We start from the raw sequence: 27,840 nt of genomic DNA on the forward strand, positions 1-27,840 counted from the left end.
TTTTTAAAGTAACCTCTGTAGTTTATTCAAAATGGTTTTATTTGCATGTGGGTTTGGTCCTTGACATCAGTAGATGCCATGTGTGCACTTTAGAACATGCTTGACAACGTCTTCAAAGAAAATTCAGAAGGAGCTCTTTGACATAAGTACAGTCTCCCATGATCCCTGAAAGGAAGTACGTCTTAACAGAGGTGCTTGTTGTATACTCTTGAGTTATTTGTGTCCATCTTGGTCTTAAGAGGTAGTGGGCATTGTCCTATGAGAGTAAAGGTCAAGATGTCTCATTCCATTTGGGGGAGCATTACCAGGCAGGCTCAGGATCCACAGTAGCTGAGTGGGAGAGGCCACCTTAAGAGTTACCTGTTATTAAAATCCCAATACTGGTCTTAAAATTCTAGGTTGAGAACTTGGTTTTTTATTTATTTTAGGAGACATACTTCTCTTTTGTAAAGGAGCAGACTCAGCAGTCTTCCCCAGGGTGCAAAATCATGAAATTGAGTTAACTAAAGCCCATGTGGAACGTAATGCAATGGTGAGCCTACATCCCTCTAGAAATGCTAAAGATGACTATTTGATGGGATTGCTATTTAAATGTTTAAATGCATTTTAGCTTATTTTTATTGTCTATTTTTAGATTTGGGGATTTAGTAATATTATTTTCCTTATTTTAATGTAAAACAGTATCCTGGAGCAAGTTTCTGTTCAGAATTGGTAGACTTGAAGACTTTTCAAGAATCTTTGGTTTATGTTCTGCTTTTTTTTTCTATAAGAGCTATTATTATTTTGCTATTCTGAACCTAATTGAATGTTACCCTTTTAGTTGCAGTCTGTTAGTGTTTTTTTTTTCTAACTAACATATCATAATTTCTCTTGTGCAGTGAAACGATGTGGGATTTTTTTTTTCAATTATTTGGATAACTAGAGATCTCCTTTTTTTCTAGGATGGGTATCGGACACTTTGTGTAGCCTTCAAAGAAATCGCTCCAGATGATTATGAAAGAATTAACAGACAGCTCATCGAGGCAAAAATGGCCTTACAAGACAGAGAAGAAAAAATGGAAAAGGTTTTTGATGATATTGAGACAAACATGAATTTAATTGGAGCCACTGCAGTGGAAGACAAGTAATTACAAAATGATATTCTTGTCATTTTAATGACCATTTAGGGTGGTATCTGTTCAGATTTGTAATTTATTCTCAAATTTTGAAATCTTCTATTCAGATCTGTTGATAGACCAGACTTGGTTCGTGGGAATGATTTTTTTTAAGTTAAATATTTGTGGCTTAGAAGAACGAATCTGTCATCTCTAAGATCTTTTGAATGTTTACAAAGCCATCCATTTATTTATGCAGATATTTATGAAATAGTCTTATGATGTATTGAGAGCTTTGTGCTAGACATCGTTTGCGCTGGTGCCTGATAGAAGTGGTAAGATTTTGACAGACAGAAATGAGCGGAAAGGAAATTCAGGTTAGAGCAGACAACATGAGAGCTCATTCTAACCTGGTTCAACAGGCTAGAGCATGTTTTTGCATACTTTCAAATAATTTGCTTTAACTCTCCAGGCTGAGCTCTACTAGACAGGATTGTAGGGCTCCAGCATTGATCTGCCTGAAAGAATAGGTTTTACACTCTTAATATTTTAGGAGTTTTTAAGAAATTAAATGCAAATTTTGAGATTTAACCAAAAAAAAGTTATATATATACATATATATATATTCAGCCACATTGGAAGGTTTTGAAATTTTAAGGGGATTCATTTAGTCTATTTCTTTCTTACTCTGACCAAAGGGAACTCAAAGAAAGTATTCTTCTCTCTGTGCCTTTCGGATTTATGCTTAAATTCTCACTCGGGATGGTTGGCTTTCTTATTTTCAACGCTCCTCAGCAATGGGGATTCACTAACTCCCCTCGATATCTCACTAGAATGTGTTTGGCCCTTTCGGTTTTGAACCACGCTAAGTATTTGTATGGTGAGATATAAAATTTAATGAAATATAGTAAAGTGACAGTGCATAAGAATGTTTGGTGAGTTTATGAACATTTTAACTAAGAGGGATGATTCTCCATTCTGCCATTGGATACCATTTACCTAAAGAGATGTCGTTAACTTTTCCAAACCTCACTGCTTGAAATTCATTTTAGTAAGTAAAACCATGCCAGAGATAACACTCTCAGAAAGAGTAGAGGGTATATGAGAAAACCAACTGGTAACATGTCAGGACTCCAGCATTGCTGTGAATTGTAAAAATACTCTCTTTTGCAAGCCTTCTTGCAGAATCTCTGTCAGGAATTTTTGAGGATAACAAGATTTCCTTTGTGTTCCCAGGCTGCAAGATCAAGCAGCTGAGACCATTGAAGCTCTGCATGCAGCAGGTCTGAAAGTCTGGGTGCTTACTGGGGACAAGATGGAGACAGCCAAATCGACCTGCTATGCGTGCCGCCTCTTCCAAACCAGCACTGAGCTCTTGGAACTGACTACAAAAACCATCGAAGAAAGTGAAAGGAAAGAAGATCGATTACATGAGTTGTTGATAGAATATCGTAAGAAGTTGCTGCATGATTTTCCTAAAAGTACTAGAAGCCTTAAAAAGTAAGAGTGCATCAGTTTCTTATACTTAGGCATGAGTATAAATGTAAATCACAGCTGTTTATGCAGAAGGCTCCGTTTTCTATGATTTATTGTTCTTTGTCTGCAGGTGTTTTATCCTTATAAGTTAAAACCTTCCCTGAGGACTTGGCCAATGGCTCATTTGAGGTTATTTGGCACTTTCCACCTCTCTTTTAATTTAAAAGAAAATCGTGTATTTCTCCACGTTTAGAAAAGTAGTTCAATTTCTTCATGTTTAGGGTGTGGGTATTTAGCCCTGATGCTCTGGCCTGGTCCATGTCAAGAAAAAAAATGCTCCTTTTTGTGGTCTCTTAAATTGAATGTAAGGAAACCGGTCTCTATAACACTTTGCTTGTAATTTGAGGTCCTAGAGCCATTCTCTGTGTGGATTTTCATGCCCCAGAACTCTGAAGGGAACCAAATACTTGTTAATAACATGGCCACTTCAACTCTGCTTCCAACTAGTTGCTTAGGAAGAACTTATAGAACTTAAGGGTCTCAAGGAAAGCCACGGATGCATAATAATTCCATGCCCAGAATCATTGACCAAGGCTTAGCCTTGTCTAAACCAGTTGCTGGGATTTACTGTGGCCATCAGCAAATCAACTGCCTCTTCTGGAATGCCACAGGATAGGCCTGCACTAAATCCAAAGGCCTCCTGGATGATATTAGCTTGCATTTCTTGAGCATACGCTTTGTTTTGGAAACCATATTTAGCACCTCATGTAATTATTCTCACTGAGTCTTCATCACAACCCAGTAAGGCTATCTTATTTTCTTCACTTTACAGATAGAGTAAGGCTCAGAGGGATGCAGTAACTTATTCAAGATCACATAGCTAATAAGGGGTAGAACAAGTCTGTCCACTTCCAGAGCCCATGCTTTTAACAACTGTGTTCTCTCGGGATCTTCATGTCTAGTGTGTCAACAGGCTTTACAAACGACTTCCCCACAGTCATGAGGCTGTGCCCCTTCCTAAACCAGCAAACATGGTCTTATTTTTTTTTTTTTTTCAAACATGGTCTTATTGCAAGTGTCTCCTTCCTTTAGCCAAATGGTATGTATAAAGGCAGCCCAAATTACATTTTACTTGCCCAATTATCTTACTCTGTTCTGGCTAACATAACAAAGTAACCATAGACTGGGCAGCTCAAATAGTAGAAACTTATTTCTCATATTTCTGGGGTCGAGTTCCAGTGAGGTCTCTCTTCCTGGCTTATACAAAGCTACCTTCTCACTGCGTCTTTCCATGGCTCAGAGAGATGCTGTTCTGGTGTCTCTTCTTATAAGGGCACTAATCTTATCATAAGGGCTCCACCCTCATGACTTAACTTAAACCTAGTCATCTCCCAAAGGCCCCATCTCCAGATACCATCACATCGGGGGTTAGAGCTTCAACATAGGATTTGGGAAGGTGGGAGGGCGTGGGACACAGTTCAGTCCACAGCACCATTCAGCGGCTCTGGGGTACTTTTGTAAAGGCCAGGACTTCTGAAAAACTGAATTCACCATCTCAGAACATTCCCTCTTGTGGTTCATCTGTTTGGAGTTGGGCCCAGATTTCCCTCAAGTTCTATAAGTAAGCATCAGACCCAGAATCCCTTTTGTCAGCTTCCGCTTCACGTCAGCCACCGAGCCTTATTCAGGTTTCCATTCTCCCCACTAGCGCTGCACTTCAAATTCCTAGCAACTCGTGCCTTGAATCCCTTAAGCCCTTCTGCCAGGCGAGTGGTTCTCCATTACACACAGAATGAGGTCACAGCAAAGGCCTCAAGTGACCTTTGCACCTTGCTTTCCTAACACACCCCAGCATACTACTCTCCCCTCACCTCATTCTGCCTTGTCTTTCAGTTCCACTGGTCTTTCCTGTGTGTATTTATTGTCCCAACCTCTGGATATTAGCCATTTAGTATCTCGTTTGTTTGCGTATATTCTCTCATGTATATTTCTGTCACCTCAAGGAGGTTTCTCTGTTCTCCCAGGAAAGATGAGCTAATGATTCTTCCCATTCTTTTATGTTCTACCTAAGAGTTGATGCTTATAAATATTGCTTGATTTGTTACTGAGCCACTGTTCTCTGCACATTAAGTCAGCTCTGTGAGTAGAGGAGCAAAGGAGAACACGATTGATAGCTCTTTAATTAGTGAATAAAACATGCTTCTAAAATTATGAAGCAGAATATGGACAAGTACAAAATACCATAGTGTCAGTATACACCAAGGAGATATGGAATAAAGGAATGAGGAGGCATATTAGGCTCTCACGACTCAGACGTTTGGGCCATAGAATAGCAACTCCATTATCATTAGAAGCTTGTGAGAAATGCATAATCTCCTGTCCCACCGAAAACCTAGTGAGTCAAAAGCTACACTTGAACAAAATTCTCAGGAATTTTAACAAGACTCCCTTCAACATTAAGCTTCAGGAAGCCTAAAATTAGACAAATGAATCTATAATGATGAGATTGTGCTGTGTCTAATACTTCCACTGCACTAGTGCTCAAATGGCACCCAAGATCCCCTGAACAAAAATTGATTAATCACTGTTTTTTTCTTAATTACAAAAAAACGAAATGTTAATTGGTAGAATTTTCTCAGTTGTAAGTTTTCCCCCGTATGTTTTTTTAAAAGATTTATTTTTTTATTCTCGAGACAGAGAGAGGGCATGCATGCCGGGGGTGGGGGTGGGGTTGGAGAGGGAGAGCGGAGCCCAACATGGGGTTTGATCTCATGACCCTGATCCGAAACCAAGAGTCGGTCATTTGACCAACTGTGCCACCCAGGCGCCCCTCCCATATGTTTTTCTTAAGTACTTGCACCTGTTATATTTGTCTATCCTGGAATGTAATCTCTCTTAGTTGTCCTGGCTATGGATGAGAATCACCTACAGAGCTTTCTGAAACATAAACCTATAAATAACCAAGCACTGCCCAAGATACTCTGGTTTAATTTGTCTGGGAATAGACCTCAGGTGTGGGCAATTTTTTAAAGCTGCCCAGATGATTGTAATGGGAAGGCTATGATTGAGAACCACTAATCCAGTATAAAATGATACTGATTTAAGGAACGTATATCATTATTGTGTGGTAGTTTTTAATGAACACCGTGTCTTTTAGGCTCTCCATCATTTTTGAGAAGCCAGGTCTATTGACAGGCTTTGTCATGCAGGAAAAGGTCTTCTGTGATTTGTATGCCCGAAGCCATTTTGTCTTCTTCTTCTTTTATTAAGAAGTTTTCAGATTGATGATTTGTCTTCATATCAGAGTTTGACTGACTGATCTGTAATTTCCACAATTCACCTTGAGTTTCTTACACAGAGACCAGCTGCTAAATGCCCATTATTTTTAAATACCTTTTAGACCTTAGAATCTATATGGGCAGCTTGAGTCTCAAAGATGTCATGGAAAAAATCTCTGTTGTGCCATCATTAGAGACAGTTGCTTCTCTGCAGTTTATAGGTTCGGGAACCAGACTGATGATGACTCTTATGCGGGACCCTCCTCTTTGTGCTCTTAAAAACAATTAGGTTTCAAAATAGGAAGATATAGGAGATTCAATTATAGCGTTGTTTTTCTTTTCCAGAGCATGGACAGAACATCAAGAATATGGATTAATCATCGATGGCTCTACATTGTCACTCATATTAAATTCTAGTCAAGACTCCAGTTCTAACAATTACAAAAGCATTTTCTTGCAGATATGTATGAAGTGCACCGCAGTGCTCTGCTGTCGGATGGCACCTTTACAGAAAGCCCAGGTAACTGGATATTAGTTAATGTTCCGTTCCGGGGATTTCTATACACACATGTGCAGATATTCACTTTTGTTTCTTCAAAGAGCCCTTTTTACCTTATTACATCTTCCCACGCTGCTTCTTTGCAGTCAAATTCAGAGGTCTGCCCACCCGTGTGAATGACCCCATGCTTCTTGTCCCCTCAAGCTGGCTGTCAAGTTCCTTGCCTTCCAAACTTCTCTAATGAGTGCTTGGTGCGTGCTGCGTCCATTGCACTGCTCCTCGCTCCCCTGTGACATTAGCCCCGTGTGTTCTTTCTTCTTATGGTGTCACGTCCGTTGGATCGCCTAGAGAAGAGCAGTGACCTCCTTGCCAAATCCATCGCGCTGTCTTTTGTTCTCCTCGTTTCTCTGCCGCAGTCATAGCCTCCTTAAAACTTTCTTCCCTGAGTTTCTGTCTGTAGTCCACAGTCTTGCCTTTTTTTTGTGTGTCCTACTTGGCAACCTAGTGTCTTTTTATTTTGTGTCATCTTCTCACTTCTCACTGATTATCATTTTTATCTGGGGCTGTCTTCCTTCTGCTTTTCACTTATAGCCTGTCTCTCTAAACATGAATTTCTGTGACTCTCATTGATAGTCTCTGGTACTGACTTTTCCTTTACGTGAAACCTCGTATTTCTAGCTGCCTGCTAGACGGCTCCATGTGGAATCCCTGCTGTCATATTAAATTCTAGTGTCCAAGACAGATCTTGTCATTTTCTCCTTCAGACCAGTTTGTTTTCTCCCTTGTCTTCATTCTTGTCACCAGCACCACATTTTTTTTTGCTCCCTAAGTTACCAAATGACCTTTGACCCTTCTCTTCTCCCACACTCTTTATGTAGTCACGGTGCCCCATTGATCCTACCTTTTGTCATAGCTCTCATTTGGGTGCCATCTTTTTAAACCTTTCACTTCCATCCCAGTCCAAGCCCTATGACTTCACACACAGACACTGTGATTTAGCTTCCTCATCAGTCTCCTGGCTTTCACCCATCCCCCTTCAATCTCTTGCCATGCTCCCAAATTAATCTTGTAAAACACCACATCTTCCATTATATATTCTTACTCGGATACTTTTATAGTTTCCTAGTCCCTGAGGATAACGGGCACTCTGGCATTCTGGCACTCTGGCATTCAGGCTTACCCCTGTTGGCCCTTGTGTCTCTACGTGCTGTGTCCACTGTCACTCTACTATCACTCTGTGTCCAGCCTGAATCCTCCACTCCTGTTGGTTGGTGCTCCCTTTCCTCCAAAGCTTTCCTCATCTGGAATTCTCTCTGAATTCCTCTTGTCCTAACAAATTTTACTCATACTTAAACCCAATTCAAGAGCCACCTCCCATAGGCTGTTTTCTCCAGCTCCTCCAGCTCGAGTTGATCTGCTTCACCTTGCTTGCTTTTTTGCCCTTAGTACAGATGACAAACCTTTTCACTTCTGTGTACACTGTATTCTTTCACATGCCTTAGTGTTGCTTCTTCATATTCTTCAACTGGTTGCTCTAGACCCAAGGAATGGCTGTGTCCTTGGTTTGTCCTTTACACAAACTCTACTCCCTACTTCACGTGCACACACATGCATGCGCGCGCACACAGCCCATCCTAACTTAGGGCATTGTCTCTGTCTACTTTCTTCTCACTCTCAATCCCCACCACAATCAGGTGCTCTTCTTTCTTTTCTTTAACCTTCAGAGCCTTGGTTAGCCCAGTTGAGGAAGTAGATCCTACCAGAACCGCAGCCATAGAAATCTGTCCCTTTAGTCAGAGGCAATCTCTTCCCCCCACCCACCCATTTATTGTCTGTTGCTCAAATTGCTCACTAGGATTCTGGCTACTCCACTGCCCAGGCAGTTACTTGAATTCCTAACTTCATACTCCTTCTCCCAGCTTCTTCTAACCAGAATATGGAGCCTCCGTGTAGTTCAGTCCTTGGCCTGTTTTATTTCCTTCGCTATAGTCCCATCTTCCAGGATATCACCTACTCCTCTGTCAGGTCCATGCAGGTGATTTTCCAGTCACTTCTCCAATCCAAATACTTCGGCTTCTACTTTACTTCTCCAGCTGCTTACTGAACACGTCTTCTTGGGTGTTGTCATTACCATCTCAACTCAGCTTTCTTTAGAGCCCATCATCTTCCTTGTCTTTTGCATCAGTTAGTGAGCCCACTGTACTTCCGGGTTTCTAGATTCAGAACCTTAAATCTCTGGTGACTCCCCCCCACCATGTTTTATCCTTCCATGTGGTTTCAGTCACCAAATTCTGTCCATTTCCTAGTACGTTGTCTTCTTCATCTTTTCTTTCCTGGCAGATGCAGCTTCCTTTAACAGCTCATTGAACTCCACCTGTAACTAGCCACCTAATTTGGCTCTTTGCCTGTGGTCTTGCCTTTTCTTCCTATTCTGCAGCCTGTGACCACTTTCATAACATCACTCCCTATTGATCTGGACCCGGATATGGCTGTCCATGCCCCCTATACGAAAACTCATTGATCTGGTCAAGCCAGTCTGTCTTCTGAGCATATATTGTACTTGACCTGGCTATGTGCCTTAGATCATGCCATTCCCTCTGGAATACTCCTCTAAGCCCCTTTTCCCCATCCACGCAGATCTTTAACCATCTTTCATGATTTAGATAAAATGACTCTTCCTTCTGTAAAATCATTCCGGATTACTGTGGCACGTAGAGTCCTCTCCCTTCTCTGCCATCATGGGCCTTTTTATGTAGACAACTTAGACGACAATGTTACATACTCCCTTGCACAGATACCTCACACTGTTAGTGTTTATTATAATCTGATTATCTAATATTCTTGTATTCATTCCCTATCTCTCCTATTCCATTACATGTTTCTTAAGGTGTGTGACCAGCCTTCTGTCTTTCTTGGATATTGCACATTGTATATGCAGTGTGCAGTTGTAGTTTGTCGATAAGTAGTTTTTGGCAAATTGATTTCTTTCACATGAAGCTATTTTAGAGATTGAAGAGAAGTTCTTAATCCAGGTGACCCGGGGCACAGTAAAAAAAAAAAGAAAAAATGTTTATCTAAATCTTTCGTGATTTTATAGTCCATGACTGTATATCTTTTTTATCTTTCCACAAGGACGACCTTTAATCTTAATCCATATTTTCATGCAGAAGCTGTCACCCTTGCTAATTTTATCACCTTCCCCAGAACTTTCCTGGCTGCACCTTTTCTTCCTTGAGGTGTAAATCATTGCTGCACAAGTTTCACAGGTGCAATTAGGTTAACCAGAATTGTAGCCCATCAAACACAAATTTAGAGCAGGTTCTTTAAGTTTGTCTTTGACTCATTTACAGATTATTTCTGAGAGTCTCTAAAAATTTTTAAAAAGAACCAAGTTGAGGGGAGGGAATGGGGGAAAGCCGGCATCTCACAATAACAGCATTTTTGTGTTAAATGGAATTGGATGTGGGGTTTTTTGTACGCTATTTAGTACAACTAAAACCTGACCGAATTTTGTTTAAAGAAAAGACTGTGGGGTGGCTTAGCCTCGGGTCAGTTATTTTTAATCACTTAATGTTGAAAATGGATTTTATTTATGTTAACTGGTGAAAGCGATTCGGAGGACAGAATTTCTGCAAGGCATTAGTTAGCTTCTGAATTATATACACTTTTTTAAAAACTGCCAGATTCTAGAGGGTTTTGAGGGGTGACGCATAAAGCAGTCATTATCTAAAACATGGGGTGGGAGGGTGGCAGCTTACCCAATATGCTTGCACAAAGTGACTCCACCAGAAGATGTCTTTTATTCGGTACCTGCCATGAATGAGCAGTGAGCTGCATTGTGCCGTTGACACATCTGGAAGAGACACTCGGAATAGTGGTGACAGGCTTTATACATATATCTCAGGGAACTTTCTGCAAATCTCACCAACTTTACGATGCCCCCATTTAAAAACGCAGCTACCTTTAGAAGAGGTGAGATCATATTGGGCACTGGGAGATTTAGTAAAGTTTAGTTGGCAGCTGGATGGGTATAAGAATTTATCATCGGGGAAGTCCCTGGGAATAGGGGACTGTGCCGAAGGGAGTGGTTGTATCTGCAGGGAGGAGAGATGGAGAGGGTCTAGAAGCATTGTTCTCTCACTTCCTACTCTTATTCCAGTAGCCCTAATGCATGGTACCTCAAATCAGCTTTCTGGTCTCCGCTGTCACACTCAACACCTCATCTGAAAGGACACGTGAAGCAAGGACAAAAGAGGGAAACAGGTTGGCCTCTTAGTATAGGTAGGAGGCAAGGTTTTCTGACACTTCGTATATGCATGGAAACAAAAAAAAATAGTGGGTGCTGGTGTTACATTTAAAATGCTACATTCTTTTACCTCTGAGAATTCAAGGCTATTGTATGTAATATGCACAAACTACCTTTCTATTTGTTTGCAAGGCCTCCATTTACAAGTGTGAACGAGGCATATACCCGCAATGTAGTAGTCTCACATTCTGCTTTGACCTTTTCTGTACCTCTTTTCTATTTAATGTTTAGATTGTCAGAATGGTGAAGAATTTAAAAGGCAGCCCAATAACGCTGTCAATAGGTGATGGTGCCAATGATGTTAGTATGATCTTGGAATCCCATGTGGGAATAGGTAAGAACCACCTAATGAGATGGCAGCTGTAAGGTATCCATATCGCTTGTTAGGTCACGTGGTCTTATATTCTAGAGAGAATGTCTTGGTTACTCCTCTTGAATTTTAATTTGGGGACGATAATTATTCATTGATGAAGGTCCTCATCTAACACGTCCATCCCAAAGTCCCGCCCCGGTGGGAATGTAGCAATACAAAGTTAGAGGATATTTTTATATTAGCCAAGTGAAGTGAATTTCCCAAGCCTACTGGTGGTGCAATTGATCATTTAGCTTTCACTTTAACAGCATGCATGAAATTTTATTGATTTTCTGCCCCTGGCCACATCGCCTGCTTATGTTGCTGCACTCTATCTTCTGAGATTCTTAACTGTTTGGGACTAAGAAATGATAATTGGTTGGCTGGTTTTCCACATGGCAATATTTATGGGCGCTTTGGGCTATAGTGTGGAATTTATATGTTGGCATGCAACAACAGCCTTTTCCCCTGCCTGCACCATTTTTTTCCCATGTCAGGCTGCTGAGAGGCAGCAGTCCTGACACCCCAGCAAGTTTGGTTTGTTTTTGTTTTTGTTTTTTTGAAGGAAAGAAATAATGGTCTAGGTATCTTGGGAATTATTATTACTGTAGTCTGGATTCCCAAATTCTTTCATTTGTAAGTAACCCTGTTTTAGTGTGGAACTCTCAGTTGTACTCATTGGTTATTCAGTGTGGAAGTGGCCTAAAGCTGCTTGCACTCATTGAACCACTTGGGCTACTACTCAAGAGTTTTATTCAGTGAGAGGACTTCACCATCCATTGTAACTCTCAGTTTTGAGCTCCTGGACCACAAACCCCAGGTCTCTGAGTTGCTTTGTTACAGCCCCTTGTCTAGGAGCATGTACATTTATGCACTTACTAAGTGCCTTTTTTCAGATAAATTTTCAGATTTTTTTCCTTAATTTTTGCCTTGTAATGATTAAAACAATGATTCTATTTGTTTTATATCATGTTATAAATAAGTAATTACCAGTTAAGTTTTACTTTTTATTGGTAAGACTCATTGTCACTGTTACAGCACTTTTTGGTTAAAAAGAAATTTAAAGTACATGAGTGAACTGTGCCACATAAACAAGTTAAAAGTGTGAAAATAACAAATCAGGAGGTTGTTTATTTTATAAAATAGTCACAGAGATTTTCTCTTTTTCAGGTATAAAAGGCAAAGAAGGTCGGCAAGCAGCCAGGAATAGCGATTATGCTGTTCCAAAGTTTAAACATTTAAAAAAACTGCTCTTGGCTCACGGACATCTATATTATGTGAGAATAGCACACCTTGTACAGTATTTCTTCTATAAGGTATGGAACAAAATATTTGTAATTGAACTTATCACCATCTAACCCAGCATTGGCTCAGCTTGGTCATAGGATTTTCCTCCCATTTTTCACGGTTCTTTTGCTATCTTAGTACTGAGATTTGTGGTCTACAAAACATTATCTAATGAATCAGAAACTAGAAATTCCTGGGGCACCTGGGTGGCTCAGTCAGTTAAGCGTCTGACTCTTGATTTCAGCTCAGGTCGTGATCTCAGGGTCGTGAGATCGAGCCTTGGTTTGGACTCCACGCTCAGAGGGGAGTCTGCTTGAGCTTCTCTCCCTCTCCCTCTGCCCTCCTTCTCCTCCCCCCCCCAAACACAGGCGTGCACTCTCTCAAATAAGAAATACTTTTAAAAAAGAAACTAGAAATTCCTTTTAATGCAAGCAATTTGGGATGAAATTTTTAAGTCAACTTTCTTGGAGTTTAAATACAGTAAAATGTACCCATTAAAAGTGTACAATTCCATTTTGACACATGTATACATCCATGTAACCATCAACCCAGAAAGTTCCCATGTGCTCCTTCCCAGTCAGTCTCCTCTACCTTGCACCAATGACTAACCTGATTTGTATTGTTACACAACATATGATACTTACAACATATAATATATAAATTTAGGTATAATTTATGCAGTATGCACATTAGAGTTGCCTGTTTTAGAACTTCATGTAAATAAAATCATATGTGCTCTTCTGTGTCTGTGGCCTGTTTCACTTAGCATAATGTTTTTTATGCTTCATCCATGTTATATCGTATTATCAATAGTTGGTTCCCTTTTTATCCTAAAGAGTATTCCGAACTACTCTTTTCAAGTGGAATTATACAGGTAAAGCAGATAGAAGCAGAACTGCATTCATTGAAGGATGATGAGTCCAGGGCTATTTCCTTGTTCATTCTCCTTGTCTTGCCCAGAGATTCCTCAGAGCACAATTTGGAGTTCCATGAATATAGTACAAGCCACTCATTTTATGCCTAATGAACCTGGCATACATGAAGGTGAAATAGTGTCTAAAGTATGAAAATCATTTTAAGCCGACATGGGCCAGAACTTGATCTCTTGTTCTATGTTCTGTTCGGTATAGTTTTTAAAGTTTTTTTCACTTTTTGTGTTGAAATAATTTCAGACTTTAAAAAAATTGTGAAATTAGTGAAATAATTTTCATATACTCTTTGTCTACTGTTAACACCCTAGATAATATGCAGCATAGTTATCAAGATCCATAAATTGAGATTAATTGGCACATTATTAACCAGTCTACATGTAGTCTTGGAGTGTTGCCAAAGGTCCCACTGGTAATCTCTCTGAGGTCTGTTTCAGGCTCGTGATTTCATTTAGCTGTGACACCTCCTTAGTCGTCTTTTTTTTTTTAGTTTGTTGATTTATTTTGGAGAGAGAGTGTGAGAGAGAGACCATGAGCAGGGGAGAGGGGCAGAGAGAGAGAGAAGCAGACATCCCCCCTGAGCAGGGAGCCCAACACGGGGCTCGATCCCAGGACCCTGAGATCATGACCTGAGCCAAAGGCAGATACGTAACGGACTGAGCCACCCAAGCGCCCCCTCCTTAGTCTTCTTTACACTGGAAAACTGCTATCTTCTTTGTCTTCGTGATCTTAACATTTTTGAAGAGTACTGGCTAGTTTGTAGAATGCCCCTCAATTTGGGTTTGTCTAATGTTTGCTTATCATGAGAATCAGGTTATGCTTTTTTGGCACCAGTACCATAGAAGTAATGTTGTAACCTCAGTGCATCATATCAGGAGACATGTGTTGTCAATACGTCTCACTCAGGATAATGTTAACTTTGATAACTTGATTCAGATGGTGTTTTGGGGGTCTAAAGACCCTTCAACTTTAATCTGTGTAATTTCATTGGAAAAGAGCATTCTGCTACTAAGATACTTTATTCTATGAGTTAAAAATCTATTACTATTGTTACTTATTCTCTTACTCAGATTGTCACAAATTTAGCCTGTGTCCTTTCACCACGTCCCCATCATTTTTTATTTTATAGTGATAAGAATGCCTAACATGAGGTCTGTGCACTTAACAGATTTTGAAATGTACAATACAGTATTGTTAACTTGTCTTGCAAAACTAAAACCTTACACCTACTGAGTGTCATCTCCCCATTCTCCTCTCTCCTGCTCCCCAAACTTTTTTGAAGACTTTATTTTCTGGTTCCATATGATATTCTAGGTTCATCTTGTATTTTTCCTGCTCTAGTTCTGGATTCAGACCTTTCTCCAAGAAACACTGGTTCCTTTTATTTGCAAGTGGCATTTAGAAATCAAGATCTGTGTGCCAGTTGTGCTCATTCCTGCTGAGCTGCAGTTCTAGGCCATGGGTATACACACAAATCTGTTTATATCTGTGTGTGTGTGTGTGTGTGTGTGTGTGTGTGTGTGTGTGTGTGTGTGTGTGTGTGTGTACACACACAGCTATGTTGGGCCAGAATCATAGGTGACAGTATGAACCAAGAATATGAACCAAGAACCAAGAATAAACTGAGAATAAACTCAGTTTATACTGGTCCTTGAATTCCAGCCAACACCACAGGGTTTCATTCTGCCCTTCCCTTTTTCCTTACTTGTAACTCCTTTCTCCAGTGGTGAGAACCCCAGTTCTCGTTATCCTCAATATGTTTATATACTTGCTCAATCCTGGAATACTCATAAAGTAGTTTCAGAATTGCTAACTCATAATCCTATGAGCAACAAACTAACTTGAGTGATGTATTTATTATATACTTCTGTTTGTCTTTAGCCTTACACAGTCAAAATACTATTTCCAAAATTACTTTTTTCCTTTTCCACCATTTCATAGTGTTTATGTTATTTATTTGTAATAGAGTTAGGTTAAATTTTTGTTTGCATACCATTTTGGTCCTTCCTCTCTAATCCTGACTGATTTTAATTATTTTTTTAAGTATGTAAAACATTGGTATGGTTCTCCTCAAGACGAGGTTGTCTGAGAATCTTGCTTAGTGACTTAATGCTCTAATCGAAAGGAAACTCATGCAACAATGATTTTTCTCAAATCCCTCTTATGTATAACTCTTTTTCCAAAATGAAGGTTTTGAGGTCATCTGTAATTATAATCATACCCACAGAGAGAACCAATAGTGACATTTTATGTGACCTGTTCTATATAAATTAAATTGTGTTGACATCGTTTTTGGGTTTTGGGTTTTTTTGGTGTTTTTTTCTTTTTTCCAAGTAAGCTGTGCACCCCCCAAGATCAAGAGTCACATGCTCTACCAACCAAGCCAGCCAGGTGCCTCTATAATGTTATACACTACTGGATTTTTTTTTCAATTTGTATATTGAGATATACTTCACATAACAAAATTCACTATCATACACTCAAAAGTGTACAATACAGTGTCTTTTAGTGTATTCGCTATGATGAGCAACCATTGCCACTATCTAATTCCAGAACATTTCCATCACCCCATAAGAAACCCCATACTTATTAGCAGTCAGTCCCAAAACATACTGTTTTGCATTTTTCCCTTTTCACTTAATAACATATTGTGAACAGTTTTTCTCACCCAGTTAATTATTCACCTAAAACATGATAAGGGTGTGGGATCGCAAACCCCTATGAGTGGACACTGAAGTCATTTCCCCAACAATACCTTGGTTTTCTTTTTTCACCAAGCATTAGAGTTCATGTTAGACTAAGCTTGCCTAGTCATTTTTGTCTACCAGGGGAGAGAATTTACCAAAGTTCTTAATTAGATTCTAGTTCGTAGGTACATTACCGAGTTCGTGTGCAAGTTCCCAAATGATTCAAACCGTTAGAGTGTTTGGATTTCATGCCCTATATTTCTCAGAAGGGAAAGCACAGCAACTGTTTTTGTGTGTCAGTTTTCTGTGATCAATCCCTGTTCTTACTAGCTTTCTATTTTCGAAAAGACCTACATAACTGTGAGGGGCACCTGGCTGGCTCAGTCAGTAGAGCCTGCAACTCTTGATCACAGGGTTGTGAGTTTGAGCCCTGCGTTTAGCATGGAGCCTACTTTTAAAAAAAAATGTTTTAAAAAAAATACATGTTGGGATGCCTAGCTGGCTCAGTCAGTGGAGCGTGTGACTCTTGATCTCAGGATTGTGAGTTTGAGCCCCACGTTGGGTGTAGAGACTACTTAAAAAATAAATACATAAATACATTAGTGTGAACCCAGGTTTACAGATTTGCCAGGACCCTGTCATTCAGTATCAGCTGGTATCCCGGCCAAACATAGATGATGATTATAATGATGATTAACCCAGTATGTGTAAGATACTTTGCTGGTTAACAAAAGCACTTTATTTTCTTAATCAATCCTCACAGATCTCCTTTGAGCAATTACTATTATTTTCATTTAAAATATGTGGAAAGCAGAGCTCAGAGTTTACGAAACTTGCCTTTCCCTCCTCAGCTCAAAGGTGGCAGAGCTAGATTTCCACAATAGGATTATTTACTCTCAGTGCAAGACTTTTTGTACATCACAGTTAGGGTCTGTCAGGCCTTGGACTAAGTAATTCAACAGCCCCACTTGGGGACAGGTGGTTATTTTCTTACTTATCCCTAGTAGGTGAGCCCATGAAGATTTGCCATGCATATCTGCCTAACACTCTAATCCCATTCCTGAGGCCTGGTTTGCCTCAAGATTTTGGCCTGCAATTCAAGCACCTACCACCAGATGGAAGGAATGCTCTGTTAAGGAAAACAAAACAAGCATTAAAATGGCTGTTTACCAGTGGTCAATAATTAACATATCCCTGTTCCCAATTTAGGGGCTTATTCGTGTAGCTAATGCCCTCTGTCTTCATTAAGATCTCTGTGCCCATTATCATCTTAGTTACCGACTAGCAGTATTCCTTTTCCCCCGCTGCCTTTTATCCCGGGGTGATTTCTAATACTTTCAACCCTCTTGGGCTGGGCTGAAAAGCCTTCCTCTTGGGCGCCTGGGTGGCTCAGTTGGTTAAGCGACTGCCTTCGGCTCAGGTCATGATCCCAGGGTCCTGGGATCGATCCCCGCATTGGGCTCCCTGCTCCGCGGGAAGCCTGCTTCTCCCTCTCCCACTCCCCCTGCTTGTGTTCCCTCTCTCGCTGTGTCTCTCTCTGTCAAATAAATAAATAAAATCTTTTTTAAAAATAAATAATAAAAAAATATAAAATACATGAACCTTGCCTTGGTTCATGCTGTCAACATATCCTATCCATCTGTAATACCTTGTTCAAGTTCTAATTTCTTTATTTATGCAGTGAACAGATACGTTTGAATGTGTTACCATGTGCCAAGCACCATTTTAAGACCTAAAGATTCATAATGGACTAAGACGGCAAAGTCTCTGTTCTCAGGGGACTTGCATTCTAGTGGGAGAGTCAGACCTTCCTTTCCCACAAAGCACCCCCATAATCCCCCCTGAGTACTGCCTCCTCCAACCTCAGAACACTTTTTTTTTAAGTATGGTTTTGCATTCTCCCAAAATTGATGCATACACGTGAGTGTCCCCCTTTCAAGAGGTGACCTTGGGAGCTCTGACACACCGATGCTGTAGGACTTAATTCAATACATGTATAGCACTTTTCTTTAGGAAGAGCTTCCAGAGCCTATAGTATATTCACCTAAATATCCTCAGCTATAGCAGATGTTCATCCTTTGAGGATGCATTGGATTTTTAAAAACCCCTTCAAGCCTCCTAGCCTGGTAAATTAGCTAAGTGAGAATGTGTGACAGAAGGAAAGAGACTAGTTTTCTGACATAGCCCAAAATCGGGCTCTTGAAGGGCTACCCAAAGAGACATCCAGAGACATCGTGAACAAGTGAGAACAGCTCTCAAATAAGGTCCCATCCTACCATGACAGGTGGCACTCATTTGAAAATACTAGTTCTGGTGATTTTGCCTGAAGACATTAATTTTCAGTATTTATAGTCCTACCTAGTGGCTTTTACTGTGTTATGAATTCTGAGCTTATATTTTTTCCTGTTTGTTTTTAGTATTCTCCCAATTAGATAAGTCCCTTAGGAGTAAGAAGCTTTGCTCTGGGTTTTTGTTTTGTTTTGTTTTGTTTTGTATTACCCACAATACCGTCTTTGCATATAATAGGTGATCAATAATAATATGTCAGTTGTTTGATGAGGCAATAATAAAGACAGTAAAGCATTAGTTGATACTGTTAGTGTCAGCATACACTCTAACAATATCCTGGCTGTTTACTGGCATTAATTGACTTTAAATGTACACTTTGAGCTTTATGTCAGTCTACCTCATGTTGATTTTGCAAATCAGATTGGCATTTAAGGGGTAATACCTAAATGTTTGTGTTTGTATGAGCTTATTTCTTCCCTCAAGGAAGAATAGCAAGAGGTTCTCATAAAGTGAGATCCTCTTTCTGCTTGGTAAGGCAAAAGTTGGTATTAATATGAGTTAATCATTTGTCTTTGAGTTGTTTGCTTACAACTGTAATAGAGATTTATTGTGTTATGATATTAGAAGGGCTTGGGATTGACTACAGACTATTTGGAGTACAATATCCTGTGTTAGTTTAGAAAGTTCAAGTGAAGGCTAACTCTTTTTTTACATTTTTTTCCAGAACCTTTGTTTCATTTTGCCACAATTTTTGTACCAGTTCTTCTGTGGATTCTCACAACAGGTTTGTTTCCCTAGTTATTTGTTATAATGTACTTTATGTTGGCTATTAATAAATTACCTTTTTATGTATTGGATTGTAGAGATGAGAGAGGTATGTTCAAAGTAAAACAATTTATTTATTTATTTTTTGGTTCAACAGTTGGTCTTCTTGCCCTGGTTTTTGACAATAGCAAATGTTTATGTCTTTGCTTTAGTGATGTTCTTATCATTCGTTTCTTCTTGAAAGTTATTTGGTACCTCCTGTTGGAGGAGTTACCTTAAGGAGATAACCTTAAGAGTATTTCTTTTAATCAGTGTAAACCATGCTTTCCAATAATCCTAAAATGGTGTAGTTTAATATTTCATCAAATAAAATCTCACACCTTTGCAGTTTCTTAGGTTGAGTTTCTAGAAAAATGTTGATCTTTCAACTGGCCAAGAAGCTGTGATCCCTGGATAGAGCCTTGGATTACTTGAGCAACTCTACATTTTTTGTGGTTTATTGTGTTCTGAACATTATTATTACATAAAGAATAGGATATGTGTTATTTTGATACATAAGTGGTGGGATGGGCATGCACATTTATAGCTTTAACAACTGAAATGGAACTTGTGTCGCTTCTAGTGGAAGGATAGCCCAGTACAGGAGCTGTAATGCTCAGTGACTGAGAAATTTTGTAGTTAATCTATGAGCAATTCAGTCATTTTGCCATGCTGAGCTAATGGTAACATCACCGCAGATATTAGAGACTGAGTTTCTAAAATTTCAAGGCATATTTCATTCCTCCTGCTAGGAAAAGATTTTTTTTTCTAATTTCTTGGCAGTATTTTTAAGACAGTGTGTTCTTCTGAATGGAAAGTGATTGCTCTCTTTCCCTAGAACTTGCCTCTTCATTGGGTATGTTCTTTCTTACATCAGTGTCTTGTGGTCAAGCCTGTGGTGCCAGTTTAGCAGAGTTGCTTTATGAATTAATCATCTACCAGCTGTAGGAAGTGCCATCAGCCTTCTTGCATGCAAAACTAACAGTCTTAGTTACAGAGAGTTTTCTAAATTCTAATGAATCTGCTTTGTCTGAACATCCAGATTACTACTGGTCAGATGCTTCAAATTCCTCACTTCCGTGGATGAGTACAGGTATTAAAAAGACATTTTTAATGGGTGCCTGGGTGGCTCAGTCAGTTAAGCATCTGCCTTCAGCTCAGGTCATGATCCCAGGGTCCTGGGATCGAGCCCCACATTGGGCTCCCTGCTCAGCCGGAAGTCTGCTTCTCCCTCTCCCGCTCCCCCTGCTTGTACTCTCTCTCTCTCTCTCTCTCTCTCTCTGTTAAATAAATAAAATCTTTAAAAAATAAAAAGACATTTCAAATTTTGTAGCAAAATGCTAAAGGGAAATTGGCTTAATCTGGATAAAACATTGTTTTTAGTTTGAAAGGAGTGTGTTCACAAGTTCTATGAGGAAAGGATTTATTCCTTATAAAGCCATCTGAGACTCAGACCCTAGTTTGTCTAGAGTCTGCTTAGGTTACCTTAGCTATTGAGGTTTCCATAGGAGTTGATGTTTGGCTTCCTCAGCTGCTCAGATGGTAGGTCCGTTCATTTAATGAGTATCTCTTGAGTGCCTACTGTAGTGATCAAAACAAAGTCTTACCCATGGAGCTTGCAGTACAGTGTTAGGGGGTGAGACTGCAATCATACAAATATGTCAGGTACTGATATAGGCTCCAAAGGAAAAAGTAAAGCATCATAAACTGGTAGAGCATGAATGCAGAAGTCTGCTATTTTAGAGATGATCTGGAAAGTTCTCCCTGAGGTGACATTTGGGCAGAGATCTGAAGGAGAGGAGGGAACTGTCAGACATCTTAGAGGAAAAGTGTATCGGGTAAAAAGAAGGTCTCTCTGAGGTGGTGGCATGATGTGCAATATTTTTATTTTTTACTTTGGCCTTGTGCTAGTGCTGGATGTAGCAACCATTATTGCAAATATGTTTAGAGTACATACAGGTAGGCAGCCTTTTTCAACTCAAGTCCACATCACATGTTCTCTCCAACCCTGGAAATTGGAGAGCAAGCTACAGAGAATGTAGAAATGGGACCAGGATTCAGATTCTTTAAGCAAAAAGCAACTCTTTCTTTAGCAAAGCTAGGATAGTATTGGTCTTTTTCCTATGTGAAAAGAAAACATTTGTAGCAGGTTTAATAAGAAACTATTATCAACTAAACCTGTTGTTTGTTTTGAGGGCATTCTGTCTCCTAATTATGCATCTAAGAATTACAATAATCTCTCATGTAACATTGAAGTACTGTAGTGGAATAAAAGTAGATTGATGCTTCTTTTGTTTGAATGAAATTCAAGACTAAATGCTTACCAGGCAATCTTTCTGTTTGTATGTTTGTTGTTGTTTTCAATTTTCTCATTAGTGAAAATGGGGTAGTTTCCAGTGAAAATACAGTATTGTGTGCCAACAAACTAATCCTCTCCCTTGAAAATGAAAAGGAACAAAACACCTATTTGGGGGTTCTTTTCAATTCAGAAGATAATTTTTGCTGAGTTTAATTCTAGGGGAGTTAGGATGGTGGAACATTAGGGGGACCCTAAGCATGTCTTGTCCCTTGAACACAGCTACATAGTTATCAAATCATTCTGAACAACCAAGAAATCAATCAGAGGTCTGAGAGAACAAAAACTGCAAGTCTACAAGTAGAAAAGCCACCACCTTTTGGAAGGTAGGAGGTGCAGAGATTTGAACTGGGGGAGATATAGCCATAGATATAGTGGCGGGGAGAGAGCCTGTTTTCAGAGGCTACCACAAAGTATTATAAGCACCAGAGTGCAAAAATCAGAACTTTTAGAAGTCTGCTACAGTGGGGGATGTGCCCAGTTTAAAGGTGCTCATGTGGCAAAGCAGGGTGGAATCCCAGGAGGGACACCATGGTCTGAGGATCCCCTGGGTCGCAAGAACAGGTGGCATTGTTCCCAGGCATAGGAACATGGAAGCCAGCTGAGAACAGTGATTCTTAGTGCCAGCTTTCTGCCCTGTTTTGCCATAAACTGCGAACCCCTGCATGGTTATGTGCCTGGTCACATAACCAGGGGCCAGCAACTTGCAAAAGTGTGGCAAGACCCTCCCCCAGAAGAGCAGCGCACATCTGCGCTGTGGTAGTCCCTGAAATTTAGAGTTTTGAAACTCAGTTGCGTGCCTGAGATTAAAGAAAAAAAGCTCGGACACAGACCAGTTGAACGCAGGGTTCTGATGGAAATCAGTGATTGACTGCTCTTCTGTGAGGGCTCACTGAGGAGTGGGGGGGGTGGGAACTTTCAGCTCTAGGGCTAGAGAGTGGTACACAACCATATTCATCCCACCCATCAGTGCTGTAAGCCTTCAGGGAGCAAAACAGCACCACCTAGTGGAATCCGGAGCTGCTTACACCAAGTCCCCCCCCCCCCCCCCCCCCCCGCACCCTGAAGGCGCATTTCCACTAGGACAAATCCACCTGAGAATCATCCCAACAGGCTGCTTCCCCAGAAGACCGGCACAAACAACTCACTTACACCAAGTTTACTGATCATAGGGTGCTGCAGAGCTTCCGTCCTAGAGGAAAATAGGATCTAGCTTCCTTTTTACTTTTTATTTTTTTGTTTTTTCATTTATTTTCAATCCATTTTGTAAAGTTTTTATTTTTCAAATTTTTATTTGTATATACTTTATATTTTTGTATTTCTTTGTTTACTTTTATTTATTATTTATTTTGGGATCTAGATTCTTCTAACAAGCAGAGCAAAACACTCCCACGATCTAGGGTTTTGGGGGGAATTTTTGTTTTTTGGGGTTTTTCTTTGTTGTTTTTTGTGGGGGTTTTTGTTTCATTTTCTTCTTTTCTGGACAAAATGATGAGACGGAGAAATTCACCCCAAAAGAAAGAACGGGAAGTGGAACTCAGGGCGCAAGGGATTTAATCAGTACAGATATAATTAAGATGTCTGAACTAGAATTTTAAAAAAACGATTATAAAACACTACCTGGGCTTGAAAAAATCATAGAAGACACTAGAGAATCCCTTACTGTGGAGATAAAAGAACTTAAATCTAGTCAGGCCAAAATTAGAAATGATACAACCGAGATGCAATCCCAAGTAGAGGACATAAAAACAAGGATGGACAAAGCAGAGGAGCAAATCAGTGAAATAGAAGATAAAATTACAGAAAATAATGAAGCTGAAAAGAAGAGGGAAAGGTAATGAACCACAAAGATAGGTTAGGGAACTAAGTGACTTATTAAAACATAACGTTCGTATCACAAGAGTCCCAGAAGGTGAAGAGAGAGAAAAAGGGGCAGAAGGTTTATTCAGATAAATTTATAGCTGAAAACTTCCCTAATTTGGGGAAGGACACAGACATCAAAATCCAAGAAGCACAGAGAACTCCCATTAAACTCAACAAAAGCTGACCATTGCCAGGGCATATCATAGTCAAATTCACAAAATACAAGGAAAGAATCCTGAAAGCAGTGAGGTTGGGCAGTGGGGGTAGGGGATAAAAGTCCTTTACCTACAAGGGAAGACAGATCAGGTTTGCAGCAGATCTGTCCACAGAAACTTGGCAGGCCAGAAAGGAGTGGCAGGAAATATTCAACATGCCGAATGGAAAAATATGCAGCCGAGAATTCTTTATCCAGCAAGCCTGTCGTTCAGAATAGAAGGAGAGAGAAATTATTTCCCAGACAGACAAAAACAAAAGGAGTTCGTGACCACTAAGTCAGCCCTGCAAGAAATTTTAAGGGGGACTCATTGAGTGAAAGAAAAAAAAAAGACCAAAATCAACAAAGAGTAGAAAGGACCAGAGAACATCACCAGAAACACCAACTCTACAGGTAACACAATGGCACTAAACTCATCTCTTTCGATAATCACTCTGAATGTACATGGACTGAATGCTCTAATCAAAAGATATAGGGTATCAGAATGGATAAAAAAACAAGATCCATCTATATGCTGCCTACAAGAGACTCATTTTAGACCTAAAGATACCTGCAGATTGAAAGTGAAGGGATGGGTGCACCTGGGTGGTTCATTTGGTTAAGCGTCTGACTCTTGATTTCAGCCCAGGTCATGATCTCAGGGTTGTGAGATTGAGCCCCATGTTGGGCTCTGCACTGGGCGTGGAGCCTGCTTGAGATTCTTTCTCAAAAAAAAAAAAAAAAAAAAGATTCTCTTTCCCTCTCCCCGCCCCCCCGTTTACACTCTCTCTCTCTCTCTCAAAAAAAAAAGGGGGGGGGGGATAGAGAACCATCTATAATGCTAATGGACATCAAAAGAAAGCCAGAGTAGCCATACTTATATCAGATAAGCTAGATTTTTTTTTTAAGATTTATTTATTTGTTTTAGAGAATGAGAGAGAGCGTGGCAGGGAGGGGCAGAGGGAGAGGGAGAAAGAGCCCCAGGTGGACTCTGCAATGGTCACTGAGCCCAACACAGGGCTCAACTCATGACCCTGAGATCACAACCCAAGTCGAAACCAAGAGTCAGACACTTAACCAACTATACTACCCAGGTGCCCCAGACAAACTAGATTTTAAAACAAAAACTATAGGGTGCCTGGATGGCTCAGTCATTAAGCACCTGCCTTCGGCTCAGGTCACGATCCCTGGGTCCTGGAATCAAGCCCCACATCGGGCTCCCTGCTCTGAATAGTAGAGGACTTTAACACCCCCCTCACAGCAATGGACAGATCCTCAAAGCAGAAGATCAACAAGGGCTTTGAGTGACACCCTGGACCAGATGGGATTAACAGCTATATTCAGAACATTTCATCCTAAAGCAACAGAATACACATTCTTTTCGAGTGCACATGGAACATTCTCCAGAATAGATCACAGACTGGGTCACAAAACAGGCCTCAGAAAGTACAAAATGATTGAGATCATACCATGCATATTTTCAGACCACAGTGCATTAAAACTTGAAGTCAACCACAAGAAAATATTTGCAAGGACCACAAATACATGGAGGTTAAAGAACATCCTACTAAAGAATGAATGGATCAGCCAGGAAATTAAAGAAGAAATTTTTACAAATACATGGAAGCAAATGGAAATGAACACATGACAGTCCAAAACCTTTGGGATACAGCAAAGGCGGTCCTAAGAGGAAGTATATTGCCATACAGGCCTACCTAAAGAAGCAAGAAAAGTCTCAGATACACAACTTAACCTTACACCTAAAGGAGCTGGAAAAGGAACAACATAGCAAATAAAGCCTAAAGCCAGCAAAAGAAGGGAAATAATAAAAATTATAGCAGAAATAAATGATATAGAAACAAAACAAAACAAAAAAACAGATTAATGAAAGTAACATGAGGAACAGTGGAGCCTCTCGGGAAGAGAGTATTAGAAAAATCATAGATTTGGGCTTGGGACACCTGACTGGCTCCGTCAGTAGAGTGTGCAACCTTTAATCTCGAGGTCGTGAGTTCAAGTCCCGTATTGAATATAGAGATTACTTAAAAATAAAATCCTTTACAAAAAAAAGACTTGGGCTTGAATTAGGTCATTTGGGGAAAATTTTTTTTAAGATTTTTTTATTTATTTGACAGACACAGCGAGAGAGGGAACACAAGCAGGGGGAGTGGGAGAGGGAGAAGCAGGCTTCCCGTTGAGCAGGGAGCCCGATGCGGGGCTCGATCCCAGGACCCTGGGATCATGACCTGAGCCGAAGGCAGCTGCTTAGGAACTGAGCCACCCAGGCGCCCCTATTTGGGGAAAAGTTTAAGATGAGCGGGGCTTGCTCTAGATTGGGTGCTGTCAGTAAGTGGGGGTAATTTTATGACTAAGCATTTCAGTGCATCTTACAGGAGGTTTGAAGACTAGGAGACTACCACTGTCGTTGGTGAAGAAACAACAGTCACCCATATTTGCCAGAACAGGAATATTGGTTAATGTTGTGATTTGGACAATGTTCATATTCTGTGTTCAACGTGATTATGGGTTGATGTTCTTGTCTTGATCCGTCATGGTGACAGAATAGCCTTGTTTGACGTTGTCATTTGATGAAATTGTTCGTGTTCGACAGGAGGACACCGTTGCCTAGCTTGTGAGTGCCAGGACAGCTTCTAGGTGTCAGGGGCTGCCTTGCTTCTCTCAGGCCATGCCTGTTGATAAAGTAAATAAAAATCCCTGCCCTTGTAGAGCTTGAATTCTAGCGTGAAGAGAGACAGTAAAAATAATAAATGTGTAACAAGATAAAAGGTGATCAGTACAATAGGAAAATAAAAAACAAGATAACAGGGGAAATATGTCTGTGAGAAAGGGAGTAGCAACTTAAATCAAGGTTGGTCTCTCTGTGAGAAGGTGACATTTGAGCTGGTATTTGTGATTGAGGGAGTAATCCATGAGGCTCTCTAAAGGAAAAGTGTTCCAGGCAGGGGCAACAAACAGCAAGTTCAAAGGAAGTCCTAAATCAGGAGTGTGCCTGACATGTTGGAGGTACAGTGAGGAAGGCATTGCTGCAGGAGTGGAATGAGCAAGGAGCAGGAGAGATCTAAGAGAGAAGGCCAGACAGAAGAAGCCAGATCAAGTGGGACTGGATAGCCACTCCTTTGTAGGAACCCTTTTTTTTTTTTTTTTTTTTAACTTTCAGAGATAAAGGAATCCACTGCCGAGTTTGAACAAAATAGCGACTTGATTTGGCTTACTTTCTGACAGAACTACTCGGGCCATTGTGTGGACTATAGATCAAGGGGAGAAGTAGGGAGCCATTTAGGAAGCTTGCAGAGTGGTAACTGTGGAGATGCTGAGAAGTAATCTGGTTCTGAATATATTTGAAGGTAGAGCCAGTAAACACTTCTGAATTGACTGGATGTGGGTATGAAAAAGAAAAGAGTCAAGGATGAATCCAAGATTTTGGTTCTGCTTGATCACCAAGATTTAGTTGCCCTTTCCTGAGATGGGGAACACTTCAAGAGGAGCCGGTTTGAGCTAAGGAGTTCAGTTCTGGATGTAGGTTTGAAATATATTTCCAAGAGGTAACAAGTGGGTAACTGGATACATGGGGACAGGTCTGGGCCAGAGATGAATACTTGGGAATGTTCAGTGAATGGATGGTGTTAAAACACAGAACTGGTGAGATCACCTAGAGAGTGAGTATGAAGTTCCAAACACTTGAGTACTGGAACACTCCAACAGAGGGCTCAGGCAGAATAGGAGACTAAAGAAATGGCTAGTGAGATAGGAGAATCACAAATTTCAAAATATTTCTTGAGCACCCAGATGGTGCCAGGCGCCAAGATAGCTACTCAGGTTGCAACATTGTGGGGGCTCTTCACTGAGATAGAGAACATAGGAGAAAGCAGATTTAAGGGGAAAGTTAATGAGTTTGTTTTTAGACATTCTGAGTTGCAGATGCCTATGGGACAGCCAGCAGAAAGGTGGAGATTTGAGTCTGGAGCCTAGGGAAGTCATGCCTGTGTACCTATTTTTAGCTTTGTTTTTGCAAGTACGTTTATTTAATCCTTAGCAAGTGGCCACATTCAATATCATAAATGCAGCCTAGAGAAAGTGATAGTGATACTTAAAACTATGTAAAATATTAACAACAACAAAACCACGATGACACAGGCTGGCCACTGCCTATGCTTAGTCTCCCTGAGGGGTTCCAGGCTTATATTTAATTGGTCTTTGTTCCCTGAGAAATCTTTTCAAAATCTGTTAGTAAATATTTGTTAGAAATAGACCTTATAGCATGTATACATTCTGAATAAGATCCTGTGGGAAGGGAGGATATATTAATATGATATATCACAATATGTTCATTTCTTTTCTACAGTTATCAGTGAGAGTGCCCTTATTTATAAACTTCTTTTGCTATCACGACAAACGTGAAAGGAAAC

General features: G+C 40.2%; 1 protein-coding gene across 7 annotated transcripts in view; it reads left to right on the forward strand.

Annotated features, from left to right (window-relative positions):
• Nucleotides 1-27,840, forward strand: part of ATP11C (ATPase phospholipid transporting 11C) — a 174,997-nt gene that overhangs the window by 122,385 nt on the left and 24,772 nt on the right. For all 7 annotated transcript variants that reach the window (XM_027607948.1, XM_027607945.1, XM_027607943.1 and 4 more), the window contains 7 exons: nucleotides 429-532; nucleotides 942-1,123; nucleotides 2,331-2,594; nucleotides 6,194-6,368; nucleotides 10,885-10,987; nucleotides 12,176-12,321; nucleotides 18,922-18,981. In XM_027607948.1, the coding sequence (XP_027463749.1) occupies nucleotides 429-532; nucleotides 942-1,123; nucleotides 2,331-2,594; nucleotides 6,194-6,368; nucleotides 10,885-10,987; nucleotides 12,176-12,321; nucleotides 18,922-18,981 (1,034 nt within the window). The remainder of the gene's footprint in view (nucleotides 1-428; nucleotides 533-941; nucleotides 1,124-2,330; nucleotides 2,595-6,193; nucleotides 6,369-10,884; nucleotides 10,988-12,175; nucleotides 12,322-18,921; nucleotides 18,982-27,840) is intronic.

This window comes from Zalophus californianus, chromosome X (assembly GCF_009762305.2).
Source record: "Zalophus californianus isolate mZalCal1 chromosome X, mZalCal1.pri.v2, whole genome shotgun sequence".
NCBI lineage: Eukaryota > Metazoa > Chordata > Mammalia > Carnivora > Otariidae > Zalophus > Zalophus californianus.